Consider the following 22,396-nt stretch of genomic DNA (forward strand, 5'->3'; position numbering starts at 1 on the left):
GCAGATGTGTGCTGCACAAGAAAGAATTAATGCTTTAGAAAATAAAACAGAGGCCCTGAAGCCCTTACCAGAACAGGTTGGAAAGTACATAAAGGCCTTAGCATAGCTGCAACAAGATCTGGAAGACATTTTCAATCACAGCCAACAAAACAATCTAAGAATACTAGGCCTTCAGGATGGAAAAGAAGACTCAGATGCCTGTTTTTTATTTAATACTAGTAAAAAAGCCCCGTTTCTGATGCAAATGAAACGGGGGCTAGCAATGTTTTCTTCTGTGTGCATGTGGGAGTGTGTGTGTCCCTGCCCTCTGGCCTCTCTCCCATCCCCCCTCTGAGTCCTTCACTGTTACAGAGCCAGCGATTTGATTTCGTGCTCTGCTGTTTTCCTTCACTGACTGTGTTACAGAGAGGGCAGGGCAGACACTCATAGGGAAACCGGATATCTCGCCCCCTTCACACTTCCGGCTGGAGGCTTCATAGAACGTTGGTGTTGCTTTTTATATAGAGAGATGTTCCACAAATATTTTTGGGCATGCAATTTACTCATCCACTTGAGGTAGAGTGCACCATCGAGTTCCATCCAAACCATTCCAGCATGCAAAATACCTGCTGCCTATTGTGGCAAAATTCTTGAATTATCCACACGCTTTGGCTATATTACAAGCAGCTAAGACAAAGCCCTTGCTTGTCTATGAGGGAATAAAACTTTTGATGATTTGGCAGGATCAGCCATACGGTACTCACACAGAAAAGCAGGCAGATAGATTTTGTGTAGCCTTACCTTTGCTCACTTAGCTATGTGGGTGCCAGCATCTATATAACTTCCAGGTCAGCAGCTGACTTTTGATATTCAATGCCAGTGCCTGGACATGGCTCAGCATTAAATAGCCAGGCTTAATTATGCCCACGGTTATCAGCAGCTTAAAAACCCCTGACCCTGCGGGCAAAATATTGACCCATTTATTGTTAATAAAGAAATTCAACTTTAAAAAAAGGGCAAGGCTTCCTACAACCTACATAGTTGAGTAACCCTAGCTACAAAAGATCTTTAATTTCTCTTGCTCTTTAAGTAAAGAAAGCAAGAGTATGGCCCTTTTCACAGTGTCATCCTGAAAGGTCTTAAGAAAACCAGTTAGGTCAAGACCCCTGGACTGTATAACTAAGTGAGCTGACCCTCAGATTACTATGGTATAAGTTCCTAGAAAGTAACATTTACAGATCCCACAAACCATCTGAATCAGCACAAGGATTTCCTTCGAAATATTTTCTAATCAAACATTAAGGAGAGAATTGATGAGTAACAGGAAAATTCAAGAAGTGGAGAGTTTTCTCCCTAACAACATTTTCAAATGCTTTCTGCTTATGAAGAATTATCAAATTCTTTAATCGTGCTTGACGACCGCAGAACTTAAATCTATGATTCCAAAGTATGCATATATAAGTCTCAACTTGAGTTGGCCTGTTCGCCAACTCTTCAAACTTAACATGAGACTCCCATGTAAACTTGCACGATTGCTTAACAGTTCCCTTCAAAAATTTCTCAGTTCTAGTAACAATTCTCCAGACATCTATCAATGGTACATTACTAGGTTCTGTATTTATTTATTTGTTGCATTTGTATCCCACATTTTCCCACCTATTTGCAGGCTCAATGTGGCTTACATAGAACCGTGCTGGCGATCGCCAGTTCCGATATGACAAATACATCTGGAGTCTCCTGTACTTCTGGTATTGTCACTGCCCAAGGATTTGCCACACAAGAACCTTCTTTAGTATGGGACAGTTGTGCAATTGATTAGCTTGCAATAGGCTCTCCAAATGCATCTCCTACACTGAGGTTAATCCAATAAACCATTGATGAAGGTGATGAGTAAAGGAAGTTGCCGAGCAAGATCTTGCCCCTATATGAGAGATTAGGGGTATGGTGGGGCAGTTGCAGGTAGGGTAGTTTTTTGGAGTTGGGCAGTTTACAAAGTGCTAAATCAGGGTAGTTTTTAAGGATGGGGTAGTTTGGGATGTTGTGGCAGTTAAGGGGTATATTTTCTGGGTGAGGGCAGTTTGCATAATGGTGTGGCATTTACAAGAGGTAGTTTCAGAGAATGGAACAGTTTAGAGGTGATGGGGTAGTTTGATGTGGGTAGTTTTGGACCTGTGAGGCCAGTTTGGAGAAGGTGGGCCAGTTCTGGAGGTGTAGTTTTTGGGTTTACCGCTCGCTATATAGGAAGTACTGCCGGGCTACCACAGCAGCCCTGCAGTTCTTCCCACCCCTAGCGCGCTGTCATTTCTGGCTCTACAAAAATGTATTTATTTTTGTAGCGCCGGAGTGTACTTGGTGGTAATCGAGCAGTGCAGCGCACTGCCGGGTTAATTCGGGAGCCCATACAGCCACCTCAATGGGTGGTGTTAAGGGCTCCTTCCCCGCAAATGGCCGTGCGGCAAGTTCTTTACTTGCTGCACAGCCATTTCCTACAGGAAGGCGAGACTTCCCTTTTACCACCTGCAGTAAAAGGGGTCCTCAGCACGCATGTAAAACACGCACTGATGCCAGCGCCGGCCCTTTTTTGCCGAAGCTGGAATTCATTTTCTGATAGAAATTTGTTGAGCCATATTTTATGGGGGGGGGCCTATTTCTTTGGAACCCCTGCTCTGATTTGGCCCCTTTTTCAAAACAGATGTATCCTTTTACCTGTTTTTTCTCACCTGCAAAACGTTATCCCATTCCATTCAGTATTCTATGATACAGAAGCTGGAAACTCCTCATATAGAAATACATTTCAGCCATTTTTTGAGGGGGCTTATTTTTCTGGAATCTCTAGTCCAATTTAGACCATTTTTGACGTGCCATATTTGCAGATTTTCCCCTCATGTCAATTTTCATCCTATTCCATTAAATGTTTGGAGAGCTTTTTTGCCCCCAGACAGACATTCTTGACCCCTTTTATAGAATTCCAATATTCTGAGTCAGCCCATTGCCTTCAGGACCACTATTTTCACCTCATTCTCCAGTGACAGACTGAAATCCACGAGAACTCCTAGAGGCAGATGCACCAAAGCTTAATGAGCCTTTAACGACCCTCCAATGAGAAACTTTTGAGCCGTTGCATGCATCAAAGGGCTTTTACCGAGGAAGCTAGCAGCTAACGAAAACGGAGTGCAGATGAGCAATTAGTGTAAAAACCCCATTGAAACGAGATGCACTAACCTTTTCCGATTGCCTTTACGCAGGAAAAAGGCAGGAAATCTAACGAGAGGTCTGGACCTCTCGTTAGGACAGCTCTGTGCCAGGAAAAATCGTAAAGTGAAAAAATAAACAAACTTTGAGCCAATCCCAGTGCATTAGCAGAGCTAAAAGCGCTGTGATTGGTCAAAAGGACGTTGCATTACATATGTCCAAAAGAGCTGTGTTTGAGCTGTAAGAAAACGTGTCAGAAAACACATCAAATAAAAAAAATTAAAAAAGGATCGGGAGGGGGCAAGGGCGCTCATCAGAAGCGTCCTGTATGGACGGCCATGCCCCCCCTCCCTGCTCCCCACTGTCCGCCACTTCCCCCCCCCCCCCCCCCCCCCACACGAGAAAGTGAAATTCTAGCAGCCCCGGTCCCCCTCCCTTCCTGTTCTTCTGTTTTGCAAAAGCTAACTCCGCCTCCCGTCATTCTTCCGCCCCGTGCCCCGCCCCCGCTGCCCCCCCTGAGGTTGACTACGCCGCTCCCCCCCTCCACCGAGACCCCCCTCCTTATTACCGACCCGAGCAGCGCCTCTCACCTCTTTCTGAAGCGCTGCACGGGCAGGAAGATCTGTTGTGTTGGTCGCAGAGTCTCCATAACGTCTCTTCTTCCCTGGCCTAGGCCCGCCTCCTTCTGACGTAGGTTACTTATGTCAGAAGGAGGCGGGGCCTAGGCCAGGGAAGAAGAGATGTCATGGAGACTCTGCGACCAACACAACACATCTTCCTGCCCGTGCAGCGCTTCAGAAAGAGGTGAGAGGCGCTGCTCGGGTTGGTAGGGAGGGGGGTCTCGGTGGAGGGGGGGAGCGGCGTAGTTAACCTCAGGGGGGGCAGCGGGGGCGGGGCACGGGGCGGAAGAATGACGGGAGGCGGAGTTAGCTTTTGCACAACAGAAGAACAGGAAGGGAGGGGGACCGGGGCTGCTAGAACTTTGCTTTTTCGTGGGGGGGGGGGGTAAGCGGCGGAAAGTGGGGAGCAGCGGGGGGGGGGCAAGGCCGTCCATACAGGACGCTCCGGACGAGCGCCCTTGCCCCCTCCTGATCCTTTGTTTTTGTATTTTGCTGACCGGGTAGCCACGTGTATGTGTTGTGGCTTTTTTGTTTGTTTGTTTTGACGTTTGCAGCATGTGCAGAGCAGCCAGCAAAACGCTTGGCTGCTCTGCGCATGATTTAGGGGCGGATTACCGACGTGTTTTGTGATTCTTTGATACATTGTACGTTTCAATACCGATCTGAGCATGTGTGACTTTTTTTTTGTGCATTCTTCGTTTTTTTTAAATCGTTAGGGACTTTAACGATTTAGATTTTTTAACGTTTGGTTGATGCATCTGCCTCCTAGTCTTTTCCTTTCTCTAGCAAAGGAAACGATGATATGCAAGGAGATCTTCCTCAGTATTTCCCTAGTTTAACTTGAGCATTTTTTTTTTGTTACATTTGTACCCCGCACTTTCCCACTCATGGCAGGCTCAATGCGGCTTACATATTACATACAGGTACTTATTTTGTACCTGGGGCAATGGAGGGGTAAGTGACTTGCTCAGAGTCACAAGGAGCTGCCTGTGCCTGAAGTGGGAATTGAACTCAGTTCCTCAGGACCAAAGTCCACCACCCTAACCACTAGGCCACTCCTCCGTTTCCTGTTATGAATCAGTGTACATCTTCCATCAAATAGATGAATAAAGGAGCCCTCATCCGATTTCCATGTAAGGAACAATTGTACATCATTAGCTTAACTATATACTTCAACCTCCCAGGTCCCTTATTGAGGCTCTCAGGGGTTGAGGATGAGCATTAAGCAGGATTGGGGCCAAGAATAAACATTATGGAAACCCACAGGACAAAGAAAAGAGGTTAAGCTATCTTTAATCTATTGGCTTTATCTAATTTGTTATAGAAGCAATTAATAAATCATAACAAATAATTGCTTTCTATGTCCATAAACATACCTAGTATTAGTAGTGTTTGGCTTATGCTTGTTGCATATGACTGCAGCCTTTTAAATTTGTTCACTACTTTGTTGCACACAAGTTTCTTTCTTAGAAAAGAATGGATGAATTTGCCTCCCTGATTATGGAAGAATAACTATTTTTTATAATATTATCAAGCACTACTACTACTACTATTTAGCATTTCTATAGCGCTACAAGGCATACGCAGCGCTGCACAAACATAGAAGAAAGACAGTCCCTGCTCAAAGAGCTTACAATCTAATAGACAAAAAATAAATAAAGTAAGCAAATCAAATCAATTAATGTGGACGGGAAGGAAGAGAGGAGGGTAGGTGGAGGCGAGTGGTTACAAGTGGTTACGAGTCAAAAGCAATGTTAAAGAGGTGGGCTTTCAGTCTTGATACCAGGATCATTGGTTTGCTAGCCATTTAAATGAGCACAATATGAAATGTAGTTCAATCAACTGTAAAAATATATTTCTATAAGCTAATTTTAAACAGGGAAAAGCTCTTTTTTTTTATAACCACAATAAACCCTGTAATATCAAGCTTGTATCAGCCTAGACAATAATCTTGGCTCATGAGTATAACTTAGTCATAGTCAATATCAGGTTGTTACATTCACAGCCTATGGGGTTTTATAGCTTAATTGCACTCCTGTTACAGTAAATGATCTCTTCCTTAACGAGGCATGGAAATAAGAAACCAAATGCTACTTATCTTAATTTACAAACTAATTTTCCTAGTTTTAATTTCTTATAGGCTGAAGTAGAAGAAACTCTGAAGAGAATTCAATCCCATAAAGGAGTTGTTGGACTTATAGTCGTAAATGCAGAAGGTAAGTTTTCAAGCAATTTTTTTTTTTACAGTGAAACAATTGCTTTTCAAGCATTAAATCTGCCTTTTGACTAATGTAAGTCCATGGCAGCTCTGGGGTTTTACCATATTCACAGAGCAGTAATTCATCTCAAAATTTGAACTACAGGATGCTTCAAGAGGGAGAAAAAGTGATGAATAGAAGGGAAGGACCAAACAATGAATGTGCGTGTCCGCGCAAGTTACAAAACCATTGGCTCTATTCGCAGGTTAGCTGGTGCAGGCAGTGGCGATCCTAGCTGGCATGACACCCGGGGCGGAGCGCCGATGCGCCCCCCCCCCCCCCCCCCAGCGAAATGACACCCCCCCCCCCCCCCGGGTGCATGCCGCTGGGGGGGGGGGGTGCCGCGGCGCGCGCCTGTCAGCTGAGTTCGCTGACTTCGCTAACTTCGCTGCAGCTCCCTCTGCCCCAGCCAGAACAGGAAGTAACCTGTTCCGGGGCAGAGGGAGCTGCAGCGAAGTTAGCGAACTCAGCTGACAGGCGCGCGCCGTGGCACCCCCCCCCCCCCCAGCGGCGTGCACCCGGGGCGGACCGCCCCCCCCTTGGTACGCCATTGGGTGCAGGTCAAAAGAAAAGAGCGTGATTATATAATACAACAAACAGTTAAGCTGTAAATATGCACTCCATTTTTTTCACTGTTGCTATCCAGTCCAATGAAGTCTTATGGTTTTAGCACACCTAAAAATCTTTCTTTCCCTATCGCATTTGCTAACTTAGGGATCATTTTATCAAGCTTCAGTAAAAAAGGCCCTGTGGTAACAGCGGGGGCTATTTTTGCCATGTGCCAGAGTCCTTTTACCACAGCGGGTAAAAAGCCCCTAAAATAGACATGGCTATTCGGTAAGATTATTCTTACCGTGTGGCCATGTGGGGGGGGGAGCACTTATCATCACCCATTGAGGTGGCAGTAAGGGCTCCTGCGGTAACCCGGTGGTGTGCTGTCTGATTACCACCGGGTTAGTGCCACACTAGAAATTATGGAATTATTTTCTGTAGCACAGGAAATGGCACGTGCTCGAGATGGAACTACCCTTTAGTAAAAGGGCCCCTTAGAATGTTCTTACTGCAGAAACCAAGAAACGTAAATTTGTAAGTCAGTATAGGGGTTTATTCTACAAGTGGATGCCTCCATTTAGGTGCCCCAAGTCTGCATGGTAGGAACCAATTCCTTTTTACCCTAACCAGACCAGCCCAGAATGTATGAATTTTGCCCATCAGCCAGATGGTGTCGAACATTGCATGCAGCTTGGACTATGCTAATGAGGTGTCTCCTGGGCCCAATTATAGAACTGGCTACTCAGTTGAGTTGAGGTGGACAAAGAGGAATCAGGGCTCCTCACCATGGGGGATATCTGGAGGAGTTGAGGTCCCTCTTTCTCTGTATTATCAGCCAGACTCCTCAGAGGTTTTTTTTGTCTCCTCATTTCTTAAATTTAAAAAAATATATAGGTATAGATATAGATATAATTGGCTTTCATTTTCCACATAGAGCTTCAGAGCTACTGCTTGTAAATCTCTTGATAAAGATTTTTTTGTCAGGAGGAAGCTCCTGAATCTGTCCCCCCCCCCCCCCCCCCCCCAGTCCCTCAAGTAATTCAAACCAGGAGTACCATGTTGTACTTCAAAGTGCGATTAAAGGTATGTTATTTTATTTTTTCCCCACTGCAGCTCCTTGTGACTCTGGGCAGTGGAGGTTAAGGGAAAGGGGATGGGATTCGATATACTGCCTTTCTGTGGTTTACATGTTACATACAGGTACTTATTTTGTACCAAGGGCAATGGAGGATTAAGTGACTTGCCCAGAGTCACAAGGAGCTGCAGTGGGAAAAGAAAATAAATAACTAATATACTTTTAGTCGCAATTAAAATTTTAATGGAAATGCAGCCCTAAAAAAATTAAAGAATAAAAAGTAATGAAAAGATAAGAAATACAAAATATAAATTGAAAAATTACAAATTAAAGAACCTAAAACAGCATGCAGAATAGCTTTAAACAGCCTTACAGTTTTCATAGCCTACTTCAGAAAAATAAGCCTATTGAGTGTCTTAGTCTAATTTAGCCAGTGGCAGTCAGCATTTAAAGAAACACTGAATATCAGGCCATTAGTCATTTATACAACCCTATTTGGATAGAGCATGCATAAGTGTGAGCACCTAGGTTATAGAATTGTTCTGACTATGTCAATTTTAGCCACTTTGAAAGCTGCAAAAATTATTACAACAGCCGAAACGTGATTATTACCTAAATAACAATCATTTTATTTCTCACTTTTTAACTTTTTTTTTTCTTCTGCTATTATTTAAAAATTCCAGTAAAGAAACTGGAGATGCCATACAAGTACGGAAGATTGCTTTCTTCTAGTTTCTGGGTCTGGAACTTGTGAACGCTGTTTTAATATAAAATTGAGTCTGCATGCAAAAAAGGAAAATATTCCTATACATCTTTGTTTGCCTGGGTATCATCTATTGCTCTAAAGCAATAATTAATAGGGTTATTCCAGTAAAGACAAGAAGCTTATTTATCAAGGAAGTTCTTCAATTTCATGCCATGGGGAAAATCTTTAATAAATAAGAACAAAAAATGGAAGCAAAAGCAGACCAGTCCTGTGATGCTGGAAATGCTGACTGTCAAAAAGTTGATTTATAATAAAAGTCTTTTCTGTTTCCATTTTTATCTTCAGGAATCCCAATCAGAACAACACTAGATAACTCCACCACAGTGCAATATGCAGGTCTTCTCCATCAGCTCTCAATGAAAGCCAGAAGCACAGTGAGAGATATTGATCCTCAGAATGATCTCACTTTTCTTCGAATTAGATCAAAGAAACATGAAATAATGGTAGCCCCAGGTAATATATACTACCATGTTTAATATGTAAGTTAAATACAAAATGAAGTAGTCTTACTAGAAGGTTATCTTGACTGCATTCTGGTCTTCCTTTATTTGCAATAGGGATACAGAACTGGTGCAAGATTTCCCACCCTTCCTCATGAAACATTTTCTAGCTTGTTATAGAGGCACAACCACCAAAGCTGAATGACTTTATTTTCCATGCCAGCACATTCCTTGATCTCTACTGAGATTGCCAAATAGGGGGAAAATTAGTCCCCATTGTGTGGTGTGTGCATCTTATGTACAGTGATATGAAAAAGATTCTCCCCCTCCTGATTTTCCTCTGTTATTGCATGTATGTCATGCTGAATGGTTACTTCATTTGTTGTATTTAAGGAACAAAGTTATCCAACACCCTTATCACCAATTTGAAAAAGTAACTGTCCCCATTCACCACCTTTAGTAACAATACTTGCAACAAACACTTGGTGGTGATCACCTCAGACAAGAGAATAGCATAGCTACAGGCCCTGTTCTGTCAAGATTCATATGTCACTTTTTCAGAGGATACAGTGTCCATCCGCACAGTCCCCACCTTCCTCCCAAAAGTATTTTCTTCTTGCCCTCCTTTCAGGACTTGGGATTAGACACCCAGTCCAAGAAGCTCCATAGGCTAGATGTGGGCAGAGTATTGCTCTGCAATCTGCAGAAGATGAACTCCTTTTGGCTTTCAAATCATTTGTTTATCCTTTTTCATAGGCTCCAGAAAGGACAGCCAGCTTCCACGGCCACCATTGTGTGTGTTGGATCAAGGTGGCCATTGAGGCAGCCTGTAATTTCAGATGTAAACAGATGCCTAAAAGGTTGTGGTTACACTGAATGCATCACAGGCAACCTCCTGGGATGAGACCCAAGCGATTTCACCTGAGGACATTTGTAGGGCGATGATGTAGTCATTGCTCTATTCTTTTGTCAAGCACTGCAAGCTGAATGTGCTCGTCAGAGCGGGGTTATTCAGGGGGGCTTTTCTTTCACCACCCTATGAAGCTCCACTTGGGTGCATCCCACCTGTCCAGAATAGTGCAGCTGGACCCTAAGTAAGGTGAAATTTAGTCATACCTGTGAATTTCCTTTCCTTTAGTCCTGCTGCACCTTTCTGAGTCCTGTCCTGAAAGACTATGATTCAAGGGATCCAATGGGCTGTTTGTATCTTTCTTAAGTGGTGCTTCAATGTATTGAATTAAATATTGCTGCAGTGGTTAGATGGGGCATAGGTGTTGCATATTTGGATCTAGTTAGGAGGAGTAGCCTAGCAGTTACTGCAGCGGACTTTGATCCTGGGGAACTGGGTTTGATTCCCACTGCAGCTCCTTGTGACTGGGCAAGTTATTTAATCATCTGTGCCCCGGGTACAAAATAAGTACCTGTATATAATATGTAAATTGCTTTGATTGTAACCACAGAAAGGCGGTATATCAAATTCCACCCCTTCCCCTTTCCTCTGGTTTAGCAGGAGCATACTGAAGAATTCCAGTGGGAGCACCAGCCTATATGCTTGTGACGTCACTGGAATAAGTCAGTTTCTCTACTTCCAACTGCTGGCAGGTGAGGAATGCAACCCACTTGTTCAGAATGACGCAGCAGAACTAAAGGAAAGGAAATTAAGAGGTAGGACTCTATTTCACAATGTTGTTTACCTGTAATAGATGTTTTCCATACATATCAGGATTAATAAGTCATACGTGGGTGATATTATTCAGTAGTGCCAGAATGGAATTGCTGGCCTAGAGCTCTGAAATCAGTGTAAAGTTCTGAGAATTTGTGGCCTTTCCCGTGTACAGCAGACTCCTCAGCATCTCAGTTGATTCTAAAGCTTATACAGTGAGACAACTCTCAGGAAAGTGCGATGGATTGTGTGCCTTATCAACCCTGCTGTCTGTGGAAAATATCTGCTACAGGTGAGCAACATTGCTTTTTTGTCAGCAAACAGGATTGATAAGGCGCACAAGTGGGTGACTCCCAAGCTTAGGGCTGCTCAGATTTGAATTATCTTTGCCTCTATGAGCAGCCCACATAATCAAATGTAAGAGTTGTCAGTTCATAAGGAAAGACTGGCCAGCAACCCTTGACCTAAGGCACTATCTTCTTTTGAAACCTGGTCCAAACAATAGTGCTCTGTCTTACAAATAGTACTCAAGAAGGCATACTTGGAGTGGAGGAGTGGCCTAGTGGTTAGGGTGGTGGACTTTGGTCCTGGGGAACTGAGGAACTGAGTTTGATTCCCACTTCAGGCACAGGCAGCTCCTTGTGACTCTGGGCAAGTCACTTAACCCTCCATCGCCCCATGTAAGCCGCATTGAGCCTGCCATGAGTGGGAAAGCGCGGGGTACAAATGTAACAAAAATAAAATAGATACTATTGGAGATTCTACATGGAATGTTGCTAATATTGGAGATTCTGCATGGAATGTTGCTATTGCACTAGCAACATTCCATGTAGAAGGCTGCGCAGGCACGTACACGTCAGACTCACAGAAACAGAAGCCTGCGCAGCCACATTGGTGATCTGCAAGGGCCGACTTCTACATGGAATGTTGCTAGTGGAATAGCAACATTCCATGTAGAATCTCAAATAGTAGCAACAGTGGAGGAGTGGCCTAGTGGTTAGGGTGGTGGACTTTGGTCCTGGGGAACTGAGGAACTGAGTTTGATTCCCACTTCAGGCACAGGCAGCTCCTTGTGACTCTGGGCAAGTCACTTAACCCTCCATTGCCCAATGTAAGCCGCATTGAGCCTGCCATGAGTGGGAAAGCGCGGGGTACAAATGTAACAAAATAAAATAGATACTATTGGAGATTCTACATGGAATGTTGCTATTCCACTAGCAACATTCCATGTAGAAGGCTGCGCAGGCTTCTGTTTCTGTGAGTCTGAGGACGTCAGACTCACAGAAGCAGAAGCCTGCGCGGCCACATTGGTGATCTGCAAGGGCCGACTTCTACATGGAATCATGGAATGTTGCTAGTGGAATAGCAACATTCCATGTAGAATGTCAAATAGTAGCAACAGTGGAGGAGTGATTAGGGTGGTGGACTTTGGTCCTAGGGAACTGAGGAACTGAGTTCAATTCCCACTTCAGGCACAGGCAGCTCCTTGTGACTCTGGGCAAGTCACTTAACCCTCCATTGCCCCATGTAAGCCACATTGAGCCTGCCTTGAGTGGGAGAGCATGGGGTACAAATGTAACAAAAATATAAAAAAAATACTTCAAGAGGGCTATCGATAATTGTGATAACTCTAATTTGATGAGACTTGGCCTTGTAACTGAGAGAAATGTCAGCTTATTCATAGCAGAGTTATATGTTGGAGGCTAGCCAACCTGTTAGAGTTCTTTTCATAACTTGCTTTTGACTCGTAACCACTTGTAACCACTCGCCTCCACCTACCCTCCTCTCCTCCTTCCTGTACGCATTAATTGATTTGATTTGCTTACTTTATTTTTTGTCTATTAGATTGTAAGCTCTTTGAGCAGGGACTGTCTTTCTTCTATGTTTGTGCAGCGCTGCGTATGCTTTGTAGCGTTATAGAAACTAAATAGTAGTAGTAGTAGTAGTATACTGGTCCTACTTGGATCAAATAAAACAAATAGTTGGATAGACTTCCTCAAATATGTTGTTCTTTGTAAGTAGCAAGCTGGAGCTCATTTACAATCCATAGTATGAAGGGCTCATTGTTGAGAATTCAAATGAGGCTTTGGATAGAAGGTAGGAAGCACTTGTCCCTCATTGATATGGAAAAGCATAACTGCCTTTCCCAAAAACTTGGGATGTGTTTGAAAGGCAACTTTACGATGATGGAATTGGATGTATGACTCATAATTTAATGTCATTTAATATGAGCATTTATATACTGCTTTATCTCAGTATTTCAAGGTGGGTTACAAAAGATATCAAGTAAACAATCCAAGAATATAAAATAGTAAAATCTAACTTTACTAAAAACATCTTACCAGCTAAAACACTATACCTGTAGATATCTTTGGAATAGTCCATGTTTTAAAGAACATCTAAAATCATTATAAAATAATTGACATCACAGATTGTTTATCAGTGAATTCCAAACCTCTTGGTGTGTCCCCCATATAGTCTTATGACAGGTTTCCCACAGTCCAATATGTTGAACATTAGGGATCTATAAATGAATTTCCTCTGCAAAACGTTATTGTCTTGGTGGCACATATGTTATAATATACTGGCTCAAATATTCTGGGGGCAGACTAAACAGAAAGTTACAAATAAAAACTAAATGCTTTAAACATAACTCCTGCCCTAATCAGGTGCCCATGTAATCTTACCAGTTATGACGTAGCCCTATCCAGGGCAGGATTAACCTTTTAAGTAGCCCTTAGACAGTTTTTGTAGAAAAATTGTGGACACACAATCGAACAAAACCTGACATGATGAAAGCAATGAGGGACAACTCTTATCAGAGTTCCCAGTATCTATACGGGAACAGAGGGAGGGGGAGGGGCAGAGGATACCTGAGATACACGTACAACCAACCTTGGTAAATGGCATTCCCATTTTCAATTTGTCAACTATGATATTATCAACCGCAGAAGTGGAGGTTCTTAAGAAAGGATTGTCTTTTGTTCCAGCAACCCTGTATGATCCTGGCCCACCTGACCCGTTGATAGCAGCTTTTAACAAATATGACCTTAGAGAAGTTATCCAGCTGGAACAAAATATAGAGGCCCTTTTATAATCTCATGAAGGGTCAAAACAAAGCACTTAGATCCCTTTTGCATAATCACAATATTGTAATTAAATTGGCCGACAAGGGTGGTGGAATTATTATTCTAGATCATGATACTACTACTACTACTACTACTTAACATTTCTAGAGTGCTACTAGGGTTACGCAGCGCTGTACAGTTTAACAAAAAGGACAGTCCCTGCTCAAAAGAGCTTACAATCTAATGGGCGAAATGTCAAGTGGGGGCAGTCTAGATTTCCTGAATAGAGGTATGGTGGTTAGGTGCCGAAGGCGACATTGAAGAGGTGGGCTTTGAGCAAAGCTTTGAAGATGGGCAGGGAGGGGGCCTGGCGTATGGGCTCAGAGAGTTTATTCCAGGCATGGGGTGAGGCGAGGCAGAAAGGGCGGAGCCTGGAGTTGGCGGTGGTGGTGAAGGGTACTGAAAGGAGGGATTTGTCTTGAGAGTGGAGGTTACAGGTAGGGACGTAAGGGGAGATGAGGGTAGAGAAGTAGATGACGTTATGATAGTTATAAACAAGAAGCAACCTTCGAAAGCTAATCAAGAAATGTATTAAGTTATGTCCAATAAAAAAGGTATCATCTTATTTTCTTTTCCATGTTTTATTTTGTTTGATTTCTATTGATTACCTTTAAATGTGGACTAACACGGCTACCACACCTCTCTATACAAGAAATAGAAAGACAGATCACTGACCTACAGTTTTATGTCCTTTTGGACCTAGACCCCACTCCCAGTCTCCAAAATGATATCACAGAGGTTGTGGAATCTGTCTACAAATCAGGCTTTTTCACACTCGGAAAAGAATGTTTCGACCACAGAAAATCCCATTATACCGACCATTTATATCTTACCACAAATCCATAAATTGCAAACAGACTTTTCAGGTCGTCCCATAATCTCTGGCAATGGTTAGTTGCTTGAACATTTGTCAGACTTTGTTGATTTCTTTTTGAGATCCTACGTCTCACTTATACCTTCATATGTTCAAGATTCATCACATTTCATCAATCTTCTGGAAGAATATGATGGGGTTCTGGGGGACGCTATCTTAGTTATGTTAGACTTGGGTTCGCTAAACACAAACATATCTCAAGTTGAAGCTTTGGCCATAGTTGAAAAAACTCAGAGACAGGAGGACCAATTGTAGAACACCCAACTGCCTTATCCTGACTTTTGCTATAATTGCGCTGACTCGGAACTATTTCTGTTTTGAAGGGAAGTTCTTCCAGCAAATTAAAGGAACTGTTATTTGTATGTTGGCATAATAGGGTTTTATTAGGCTTATGTGTAATGTTTCCCATATCCCATCCTCTTATTAATGTATCTAGTGGGAAGATAGATTTATTCTTCAGTCTTTTTATTTCTATTTTTATTTTTATGGTTGTTGCTCTCTTTTTGAGATATTTAGGGGGAGATTTTATATATGGCACCTAAAAAAGAACTGGCACAGAAATTGATGCCGACTAAGCGCATTCTATAAGCAGCATCTAGATTTATATAGGCTTAGTTGATATCTCAGCGCCTGAAACTACACACAGCCATTTACACCAGTGAAAATGTGGCGTAAATCCCAGTGCATAGATTTATGCGCAGTGGGCCATATTCTATAACTACGCACGTACATTTTGGAAAGCCCACGAAATACCCAAAACAACACCCCCTTTTGCCTGCGTGCATTAGAAGTTCGGCGCAATTTGTTACAGAATATACTTAGTGATTTGTTCGCATAAATTATAATTAGTGCCAAATAGTGCTCATTATTGTTAAGTGCTGTTATCAGCGCTCACTAGCTTGTTAAGCTTGTTAAGTTACACGCGTTGTTACAGAATCCGCTTGGATTTCAGCACGGATCTCTAGGCATGCTATATAGAATCTGGGGGTTAGTGACTTTGTGTTTTCATTTTTAATCTTTTGGTTTGCTCCCATTTTTGTTTGCTCGTCCTCTGCCCTACTATAACGTTGGCTTGGATTCAGTGCTGCTGCTTGTTCTCATTTTGGCTGTTTGCCCGGTATGTCCGTTAGCCATGCACTAGATGCACTTTATTTTGGTCACATAATTATTTTCATTTTGTTACATCATTATCTTTGTCCTCATTAGCACTCAGTATTCACATTTTTGCTTCACACAAGCTTTTGTTCTATGTATTCTTGAGCACCTCTACAATATGTATATCATGTTGTAAATATATGGATTTCTAATTTTAAAAGTGTTTGCTTTTTTTTCTTCTGCTTCTCTTTCTTTTGGGCTTTTTTCCCTTTGGGTTTTTATTTTATTTATTTATTAACAAGTCACTTACAAATCAAGTAATCACACTTGAAAATTAGAAATACAGAAAAAAATCCCATTGTTGCATTCTGTCACAATAATAGAGATGTGAGCCCTTGTTCCATTGCCAAGAGAGGGCAAAGAGGTTGCCGATGAAGCCTCTGGGGTCTTCACCTGGACTAACCACCGTTCCCTGAGAGTTGAGCCCTCAGGTTCAGGCGGCCATCAAGACTTGGTGTCCTTAGGAGGCGCAGGTCAGGTCAGGCCGCGAGTACAGCGTGGTCAGAAATCAAGCACAGGTCAGGTGAGGCAGAGGGCACAGTGTAATCAGGATACCAGCACAGGTCGGGCAGCAAGCAGCGTAGTCAGGATACCAGCACAGGTCAGGTTAGGCAGCGATCACAACATAGTCAGGATACCAGCACAGGTCACGTCAGGCGGTGAGCAGCACAGAATACCAGCACTGGTCAGACAGCGAGCACAGCTTAGTCAGGATACCAGCACAGGTTAGGTCGGCAGTGAGCACACCGCAGTCAGGATACCAGCTCAGGCAGCAAGCACAGCGTAATGCACAGGTCAGGTGAGGCAGCAAGCACAGCGTAATCAGGATACCAGCACAGGTCAGGCCAGGCAGTGAGCACAGTGTAGTCAGGATACCAAAACATGTCGGGCAGCGAGCACAGCGCAGTCAGGATACCAGCACAGGTAGCAAGCACAGCACAGGATACTAGCACAGGTCAGGCAGCGAGCACAGCATAGTCAGGATACCAGCATGAACAGGGCAACTCTCAAGAGGCAGCAGCATCTGGAAGCCATTGCTGAAGCCCTGACAGAGCCGCGGAACCAGAAGAAAAAGGAGCCACGTATCTGGCGTCAGCAGCTGCCCGATGGCTCAATGTCACAGGTGGCATGCGGGTAGGACGTTTTCTGGGAGCTGCCCAAGGCACTCTCTGGAGCAAGGCTCATGCCACAGGGGGAGTTGGCCAGTCTGTGCCAGGGGTAGGTCTCTCAGTGCACATGCGCTGGCGGCAGAAACAAAAGGACATCCACCGGAGCCAGGATGTGCCCCCACCGCAGGTATGAGGGTGCAACACCCATCAAACAACATACGAAAACTAATTCAAATTCTTAGTCCATGATATAATTTAAGGCAGGACCAACCCAGTAAAAAATTACAAAAGAAAAGAAAAAATAACGAAAAGGGCAGAAAAGGTTAACAAGTTTCTACAGCCAGTACATGCTAAGTATGGGAAACAACCCCTGCCCTTTTCCATTTCTCTTGCATTCAAAAACTCTTGCAAATGTTTAGGATCAAAGAATACGTAATGTTTACCACAAAAAGTTAAACAACATTTAGCAGGAAATTTCAAAATAAAGGTGGCACCCAGAGTCAGGATCCTCAGCTTAAAAGCCGAGAATTCTTTCCTGCACCTCTGTGTCACTTGCGATAAATCAGGAAATATACAAATAGCAGATACTAAAAAATGCTCTTGCAAATGACGAAAGTAAAGACGTAATATGTAATTTCTATCATGTTCCAGAGCAAACTTTACTAGTAGGGTAGATCGTCCATTGACAACCTCAAGTGAGCTTTCCAGGAATGCTGACAAATTCAATGAGTCAGGAGAAATACCAGCCTCCCCCACAGGAGTAGATGATCCATCAGTCACTCCTAAAACCAAATACTGGACTCTCACAATAGGTGGTATATTTTCAGATGGACACACGGTATCTCCCAAAAGCACTTACGGACCATCTCCAGTGGTGCAATTACTGGAGACTTTGGGAAATTCAAAAACGTCAGATCAGATCTCCTCATCTGATTTTCCATATTCTCCCACTTATGCTGTAACATTTCCCGTTCCTTAATCAACATAAGTTCCATAGATCTCACTTCTTCCAACTTTCTGTACTAGAAATTCAAAGGCTCTTCATGTTTTTGCACCACCTCCTTCTGAGCCTTAGCTCTGGTCTGCACAATTCCAATCTCTGACTTCATCCCAGAGAACAATGTTTTTAAAGAATTGTCCAGAGTTTTAATTGCCACCCATAAGGCTTCTATATCCACTTTAGCAGGCTTCTGTAGCTCCTCAAACAGGACTCTTCCAGAAAATAGAACACCAAGAACCTGAGCACCAGCTCCCTTAGCGGCTCCAGCAGGTTCCCAAACTGAGTCCAAGTTGGCCACACCTCCACTCATACAGGCCCTGATAGAATCCGAATCACATGGGTCAGCGTCTGCCCTCCAGGCTCCTGAACTTCTGGGTCAAGGTGGAGCTTGCCACTGCTACGATCTCAGTGAAACCCAGTCTGCACTGAGGTCTGCCACTGCACCTGGCTTATCCCCCAAAGTAGAAGCTTGTTATAGCCAAAGAGGAAAGCAAACCAGGGATTGTAGACTGTGTGAAGTACCTAGGGTCCCCTGCGGATAGAAGTTTCTGGACGTGAGGGGCACCTTTCTACTTCTCCTTCGAGCCTCAAAGGGTACAGCAATGCTAGCTCAGAGCTAGAAACTGGAGCGTTCCTCTCCAGTGTCTTGTCCTCGCCACCATCTTTGCCCCGCATCCTTCCCTTTGGGTTTTATTATGTGCACATATTTGTATTTTTATTTCTCTTGTTCCTTTATATTTTCTTTTAGCTGGCATTCATCTTTTGTTTTTTTCTTGATATAGTTTTTAGGTTTTTTGGTATAGTGATTGCGTTTTATTTATTTGTTCTTTGCTTGTTAAGGACTCCTGATGAAGGCATTAGCCGAAGCATGGACTATGTAGAGTCCACACTCCAGAAAATGATTTTCTATCAATTTGATTGTGCTGATTCTAAAAGAATATATAATAAAGATTTTGACTCTTCTTGATTTATTGCCTTGGTAATTCCCACTCCTTGGCTTGTCGCATTAGACATACAAGTACTTTGTCCCCCACTCCAGCATAATATAAATACCTTTTACAAATTGTACAACTGAGGCTTTGTGAGCAGTGAGCAGCTGAAAACTGAGTCTTCACAGGATTGGAGAAAAGCAGATGTGCTCCCTCTTCACAAAAATGGTGAGATAGATAAAAGTAGGAAACTACAGGCTAGTACACCTCACTTTGGTAGTTTGAAAATTAATGAAGATTCTGCTGAAGGAAAGGATAGTGAACTTGTAGAATCCAATGGGTTACAAGATCTGAGGCAATGTGGTTTTGCCAAAAGAAAATCCTGCCAAACCAATTTGATTGATAATTGAGGATATATGCTTGATATAGAGGCATATTTTCAAAGCACTTAGACTTACAAAGTTACAATGAGGGGCATAATTGAAGGGGGCACCCAAGTTTTCCTGAGGACGTCCTCGCAGGACATCCCGGCAAAGGGGCGGGGAAACCCGTATTATTGAAACAAGATGGGTGTCCATCTTTCGTTTCGATAATACGGTCAGGGACACCCAAATCGCAAAATTTAGGTCGACCTTAGAGATGGTCGTCCTTAAAGATGGTCATCCCCGATTTTCGACCATAATGGAAAACGAGGACGTCCATCTCAGAAACGACCAAATCCAAGCCATTTGGTCATGGGAGGAGCAGGCATTCGTAGTGCACTGGTCCCCCCTGACATGCCAGGACACCAACTGGGCACCCTAAGGGCCACTGCAGTGGACTTCAAAAATTACTCCCAGGTGCATAGCTCCCTTACCTTGTGTGCTGATCCCCCCCCCCCCACCAAAGCCCACTCCCCACAACTGTAGACCACTACCATAGCCCTAAGGGGTGAAGGGGGTGTAGGTACAATGGGTTTCTGGTAGGTTTTGGAGGGCTCACATTTACCACCACAAGTGTAGCAGGTGGGGGGGATGGGCCTGGGTCCACCTGCCTGAAGTGCACTGCACCCACTAAAACTGCTCCTGGGACCTGCATACTGCTGTGATGGAGCTGGGTATGACATTTAAGGCTGGCATAGAGGCTGGAAAAAAATGTCCTGATTTCAGTGATATGTCATATTTTTGCATGAAGAATAAAGGGTAGCGTTGAAACACAACATCAAATCAAGAACAATGGGAGAGCTTTGTTTTGCATCTCTAGCTGAATGGAAAAAAAAGCAAACTGAAGAGCTGAGATTGCTGTGCATGGGAAGGTCCACACATGCTCAGAACTATACACTGAATTCTGAGCTCTGAGAGAGCAATTCTGTTCCGGTTCCATTGGATGATGTCACCAACTTGTGTGCCTAACTTAGTTAATATATTTATTTTCTTCCTGCTCTTCTAGATGGGGGCAAGAAAAATTAAAATTGCTCTGTGACTGACCCCAGCCAGTAAAGAGAAAAAATGGGACCAGTAAAACACACAAAACTTGTTTTTCTGAATTTTATATATTTTATTTCAAGCATATAGGAATTTCTAGCACTGCTGCAATGCATGTTAACTATAAGCATTTTCTATTAATACATTGAAATGGGCTCCTGGTTTGAAAAAAAAAAAGTCTGCATATGTCTTATTTGTTATACTAAATGTTTCTTTTGTATTTTTTCAGACAGAGAATATCTTCTCATTGTAATCCAGAATCCGTCTGAGTAGATGAACAGACATTCAATAATGCTCATTTGAAAGATATGGAAGTCACTGCACTGTTCAAATATTTCTTCAGACTATGCATACAGCTAATGTTAGACACATTGTTCCTCTAAGTTATTTACCCGTCGTAGGCACAGCTGTAGCTGAAGGAAATGTGGATAGAGGAAAAGTTGACTGTTTGTAATTATAGTTCAGTTGTTCTTGATTAAATATGGCTGAATCACACACACTTCTATCTATTATGCGCATCCTTAAACACAATAAAGGCATTTCTACAAGTCCTAAAGTGTTTTAATTGTTTTTATATGTATTGTCATTTTTCTCATTTAAAAGAAACTATTCAATATTGTAAAAGTGCAGGCAGAAAGTAGACATACAGACCCTGCATCAGTTAAAAGTACTACAAAATTAGTATGCTTTCTGTTGGTAATTTCTCTAACTTTGCACTAGTGGTAGTATTTATACATATGCTACATATTATATACCCCGTTTTAGGTAGAATGTAGAAATAGGAATTGAGCTGTCCAGACTGGGATGTGTCAGTTTGCACTAGAATTCCTCTGAATGGATTAACCACCCTTCTCATGGCTTACTTCCCCTATCTCTCTTGATGGTTGGTCAGAGTCTTCTTGAGGGATAAGTTTCTGCCCAGTGGAAAAAGCAATTATTCGTCCCATTTTGAAACTGTTTTCATTTGACCAGGCTCTTCCATGTAACTACCGGCTGGTTTCCAACATATTGTTTCTAAAATTACCAAAAAAAGTTGCTTTCCAACAATTTTTTTATCCATGTTGAGGTCCACTCCATGCTGCTTCCTCCTAGGTGACCTTTATAAAGTTAGCATCCACAAGGGCAGTGGACACAGGGTTGGTTGGTTGGTTGGTTAGTTAGATAGAAGATACAAAGGTTGGGAAGGAAACCTGGATGTTGGTTCACGTATGGGAACCCGTATGTTCATTTGCCCAGAATAATAAGAAGACTAAGAGCAGGGGAAACAAAACTGGTCTGTAGCATGAATGAACGAGTCAATAGTCAAATGTATACATTTGACAGATATGCGATATCCTTAGGTATAGCACTGAGATGGAAGTAACTGAGAAAACTAAGGAGCCCTTTTACTAAGCTGCAGTAAGTGCTGGCATGTGCTTACCGCAGGACGTGTTCAGGCGTGCTACAGCACGTGCCAAATTGGCACGTGCTACCTGCACCCTAAAGATTTTTTGATTTTTTTTGTTGAGGGAGCTTGTCTGGGGTGGAGAGTGGGCATGTCTGCACTAATCAGTGAGGGGTCCTTTTACAAAGGCATGCTAAACATTAGAGACGCCCATATATTTCTATGGGCATCTCTAGCATTTAGTGCGTGCTAATCAGTGCGCACTAAAAATGTAAATGTGCCTTTGTAAAAACCCCCTTAGTGCATCTACATCACTGCATGCTAACCAATTAGCACAGGATTAACGCGTGAGCCTTTACAGCTTATACAATGGGTGGCGGTAAGTGCTCATGCAGTAAAACATTAGCGTATGGCTATGAATACAAAAAAATAGAAAATAGCTATTTTACTGCTGCAGCAAAAATGGCCTTAAGGCACAGGAAAATCTCGCGTAAGGGCACATTAAGGCCACTTTGTACCACATCGTAGTAAAAGGACTCCTAAGTGAGGCAATTGATTCTCTTCCATCATCGTCTACTATGTTACTGTCATATAATTATGGCTTCGGATTTTAGGTTTTAACTGTAAATGATAAACACTCCAGTGCAAAAAAAAAAAAGATGCTTATTGGATACACACTGGGGAAAAACAAATTGCCCTTGTACCTCTCATTCCTCCCCAGGCTTGTCTTGTATTCTCCATGCTAGATTTTTGTCTTCTCTGCGCAGGTGACTCATAAGTGACATAAATGTTCATATTTGATTCCACCA

The 22,396-nt window shown here is 42.9% G+C and overlaps 1 protein-coding gene across 1 annotated transcript in view; it reads left to right on the forward strand.

Moving 5' to 3' along the window:
- DYNLRB2 (dynein light chain roadblock-type 2) overlaps window positions 1-20,751 on the forward strand; it is a 31,725-nt gene extending 10,974 nt beyond the window's left edge. Inside the window, exons 2-4 of the mRNA XM_030202652.1 lie at window positions 5,932-6,007; window positions 8,728-8,895; window positions 20,433-20,751. Coding sequence (XP_030058512.1) covers window positions 5,932-6,007; window positions 8,728-8,895; window positions 20,433-20,476 — 288 coding nt within the window. The 3' untranslated portion in view covers window positions 20,477-20,751. The remainder of the gene's footprint in view (window positions 1-5,931; window positions 6,008-8,727; window positions 8,896-20,432) is intronic.
- Window positions 20,752-22,396: the final 1,645 nt, after the last annotated feature.

The sequence above is a fragment of the Microcaecilia unicolor genome, chromosome 5 (assembly GCF_901765095.1).
Source record: "Microcaecilia unicolor chromosome 5, aMicUni1.1, whole genome shotgun sequence".
Taxonomy (NCBI): Eukaryota; Metazoa; Chordata; class Amphibia; order Gymnophiona; family Siphonopidae; genus Microcaecilia; species Microcaecilia unicolor.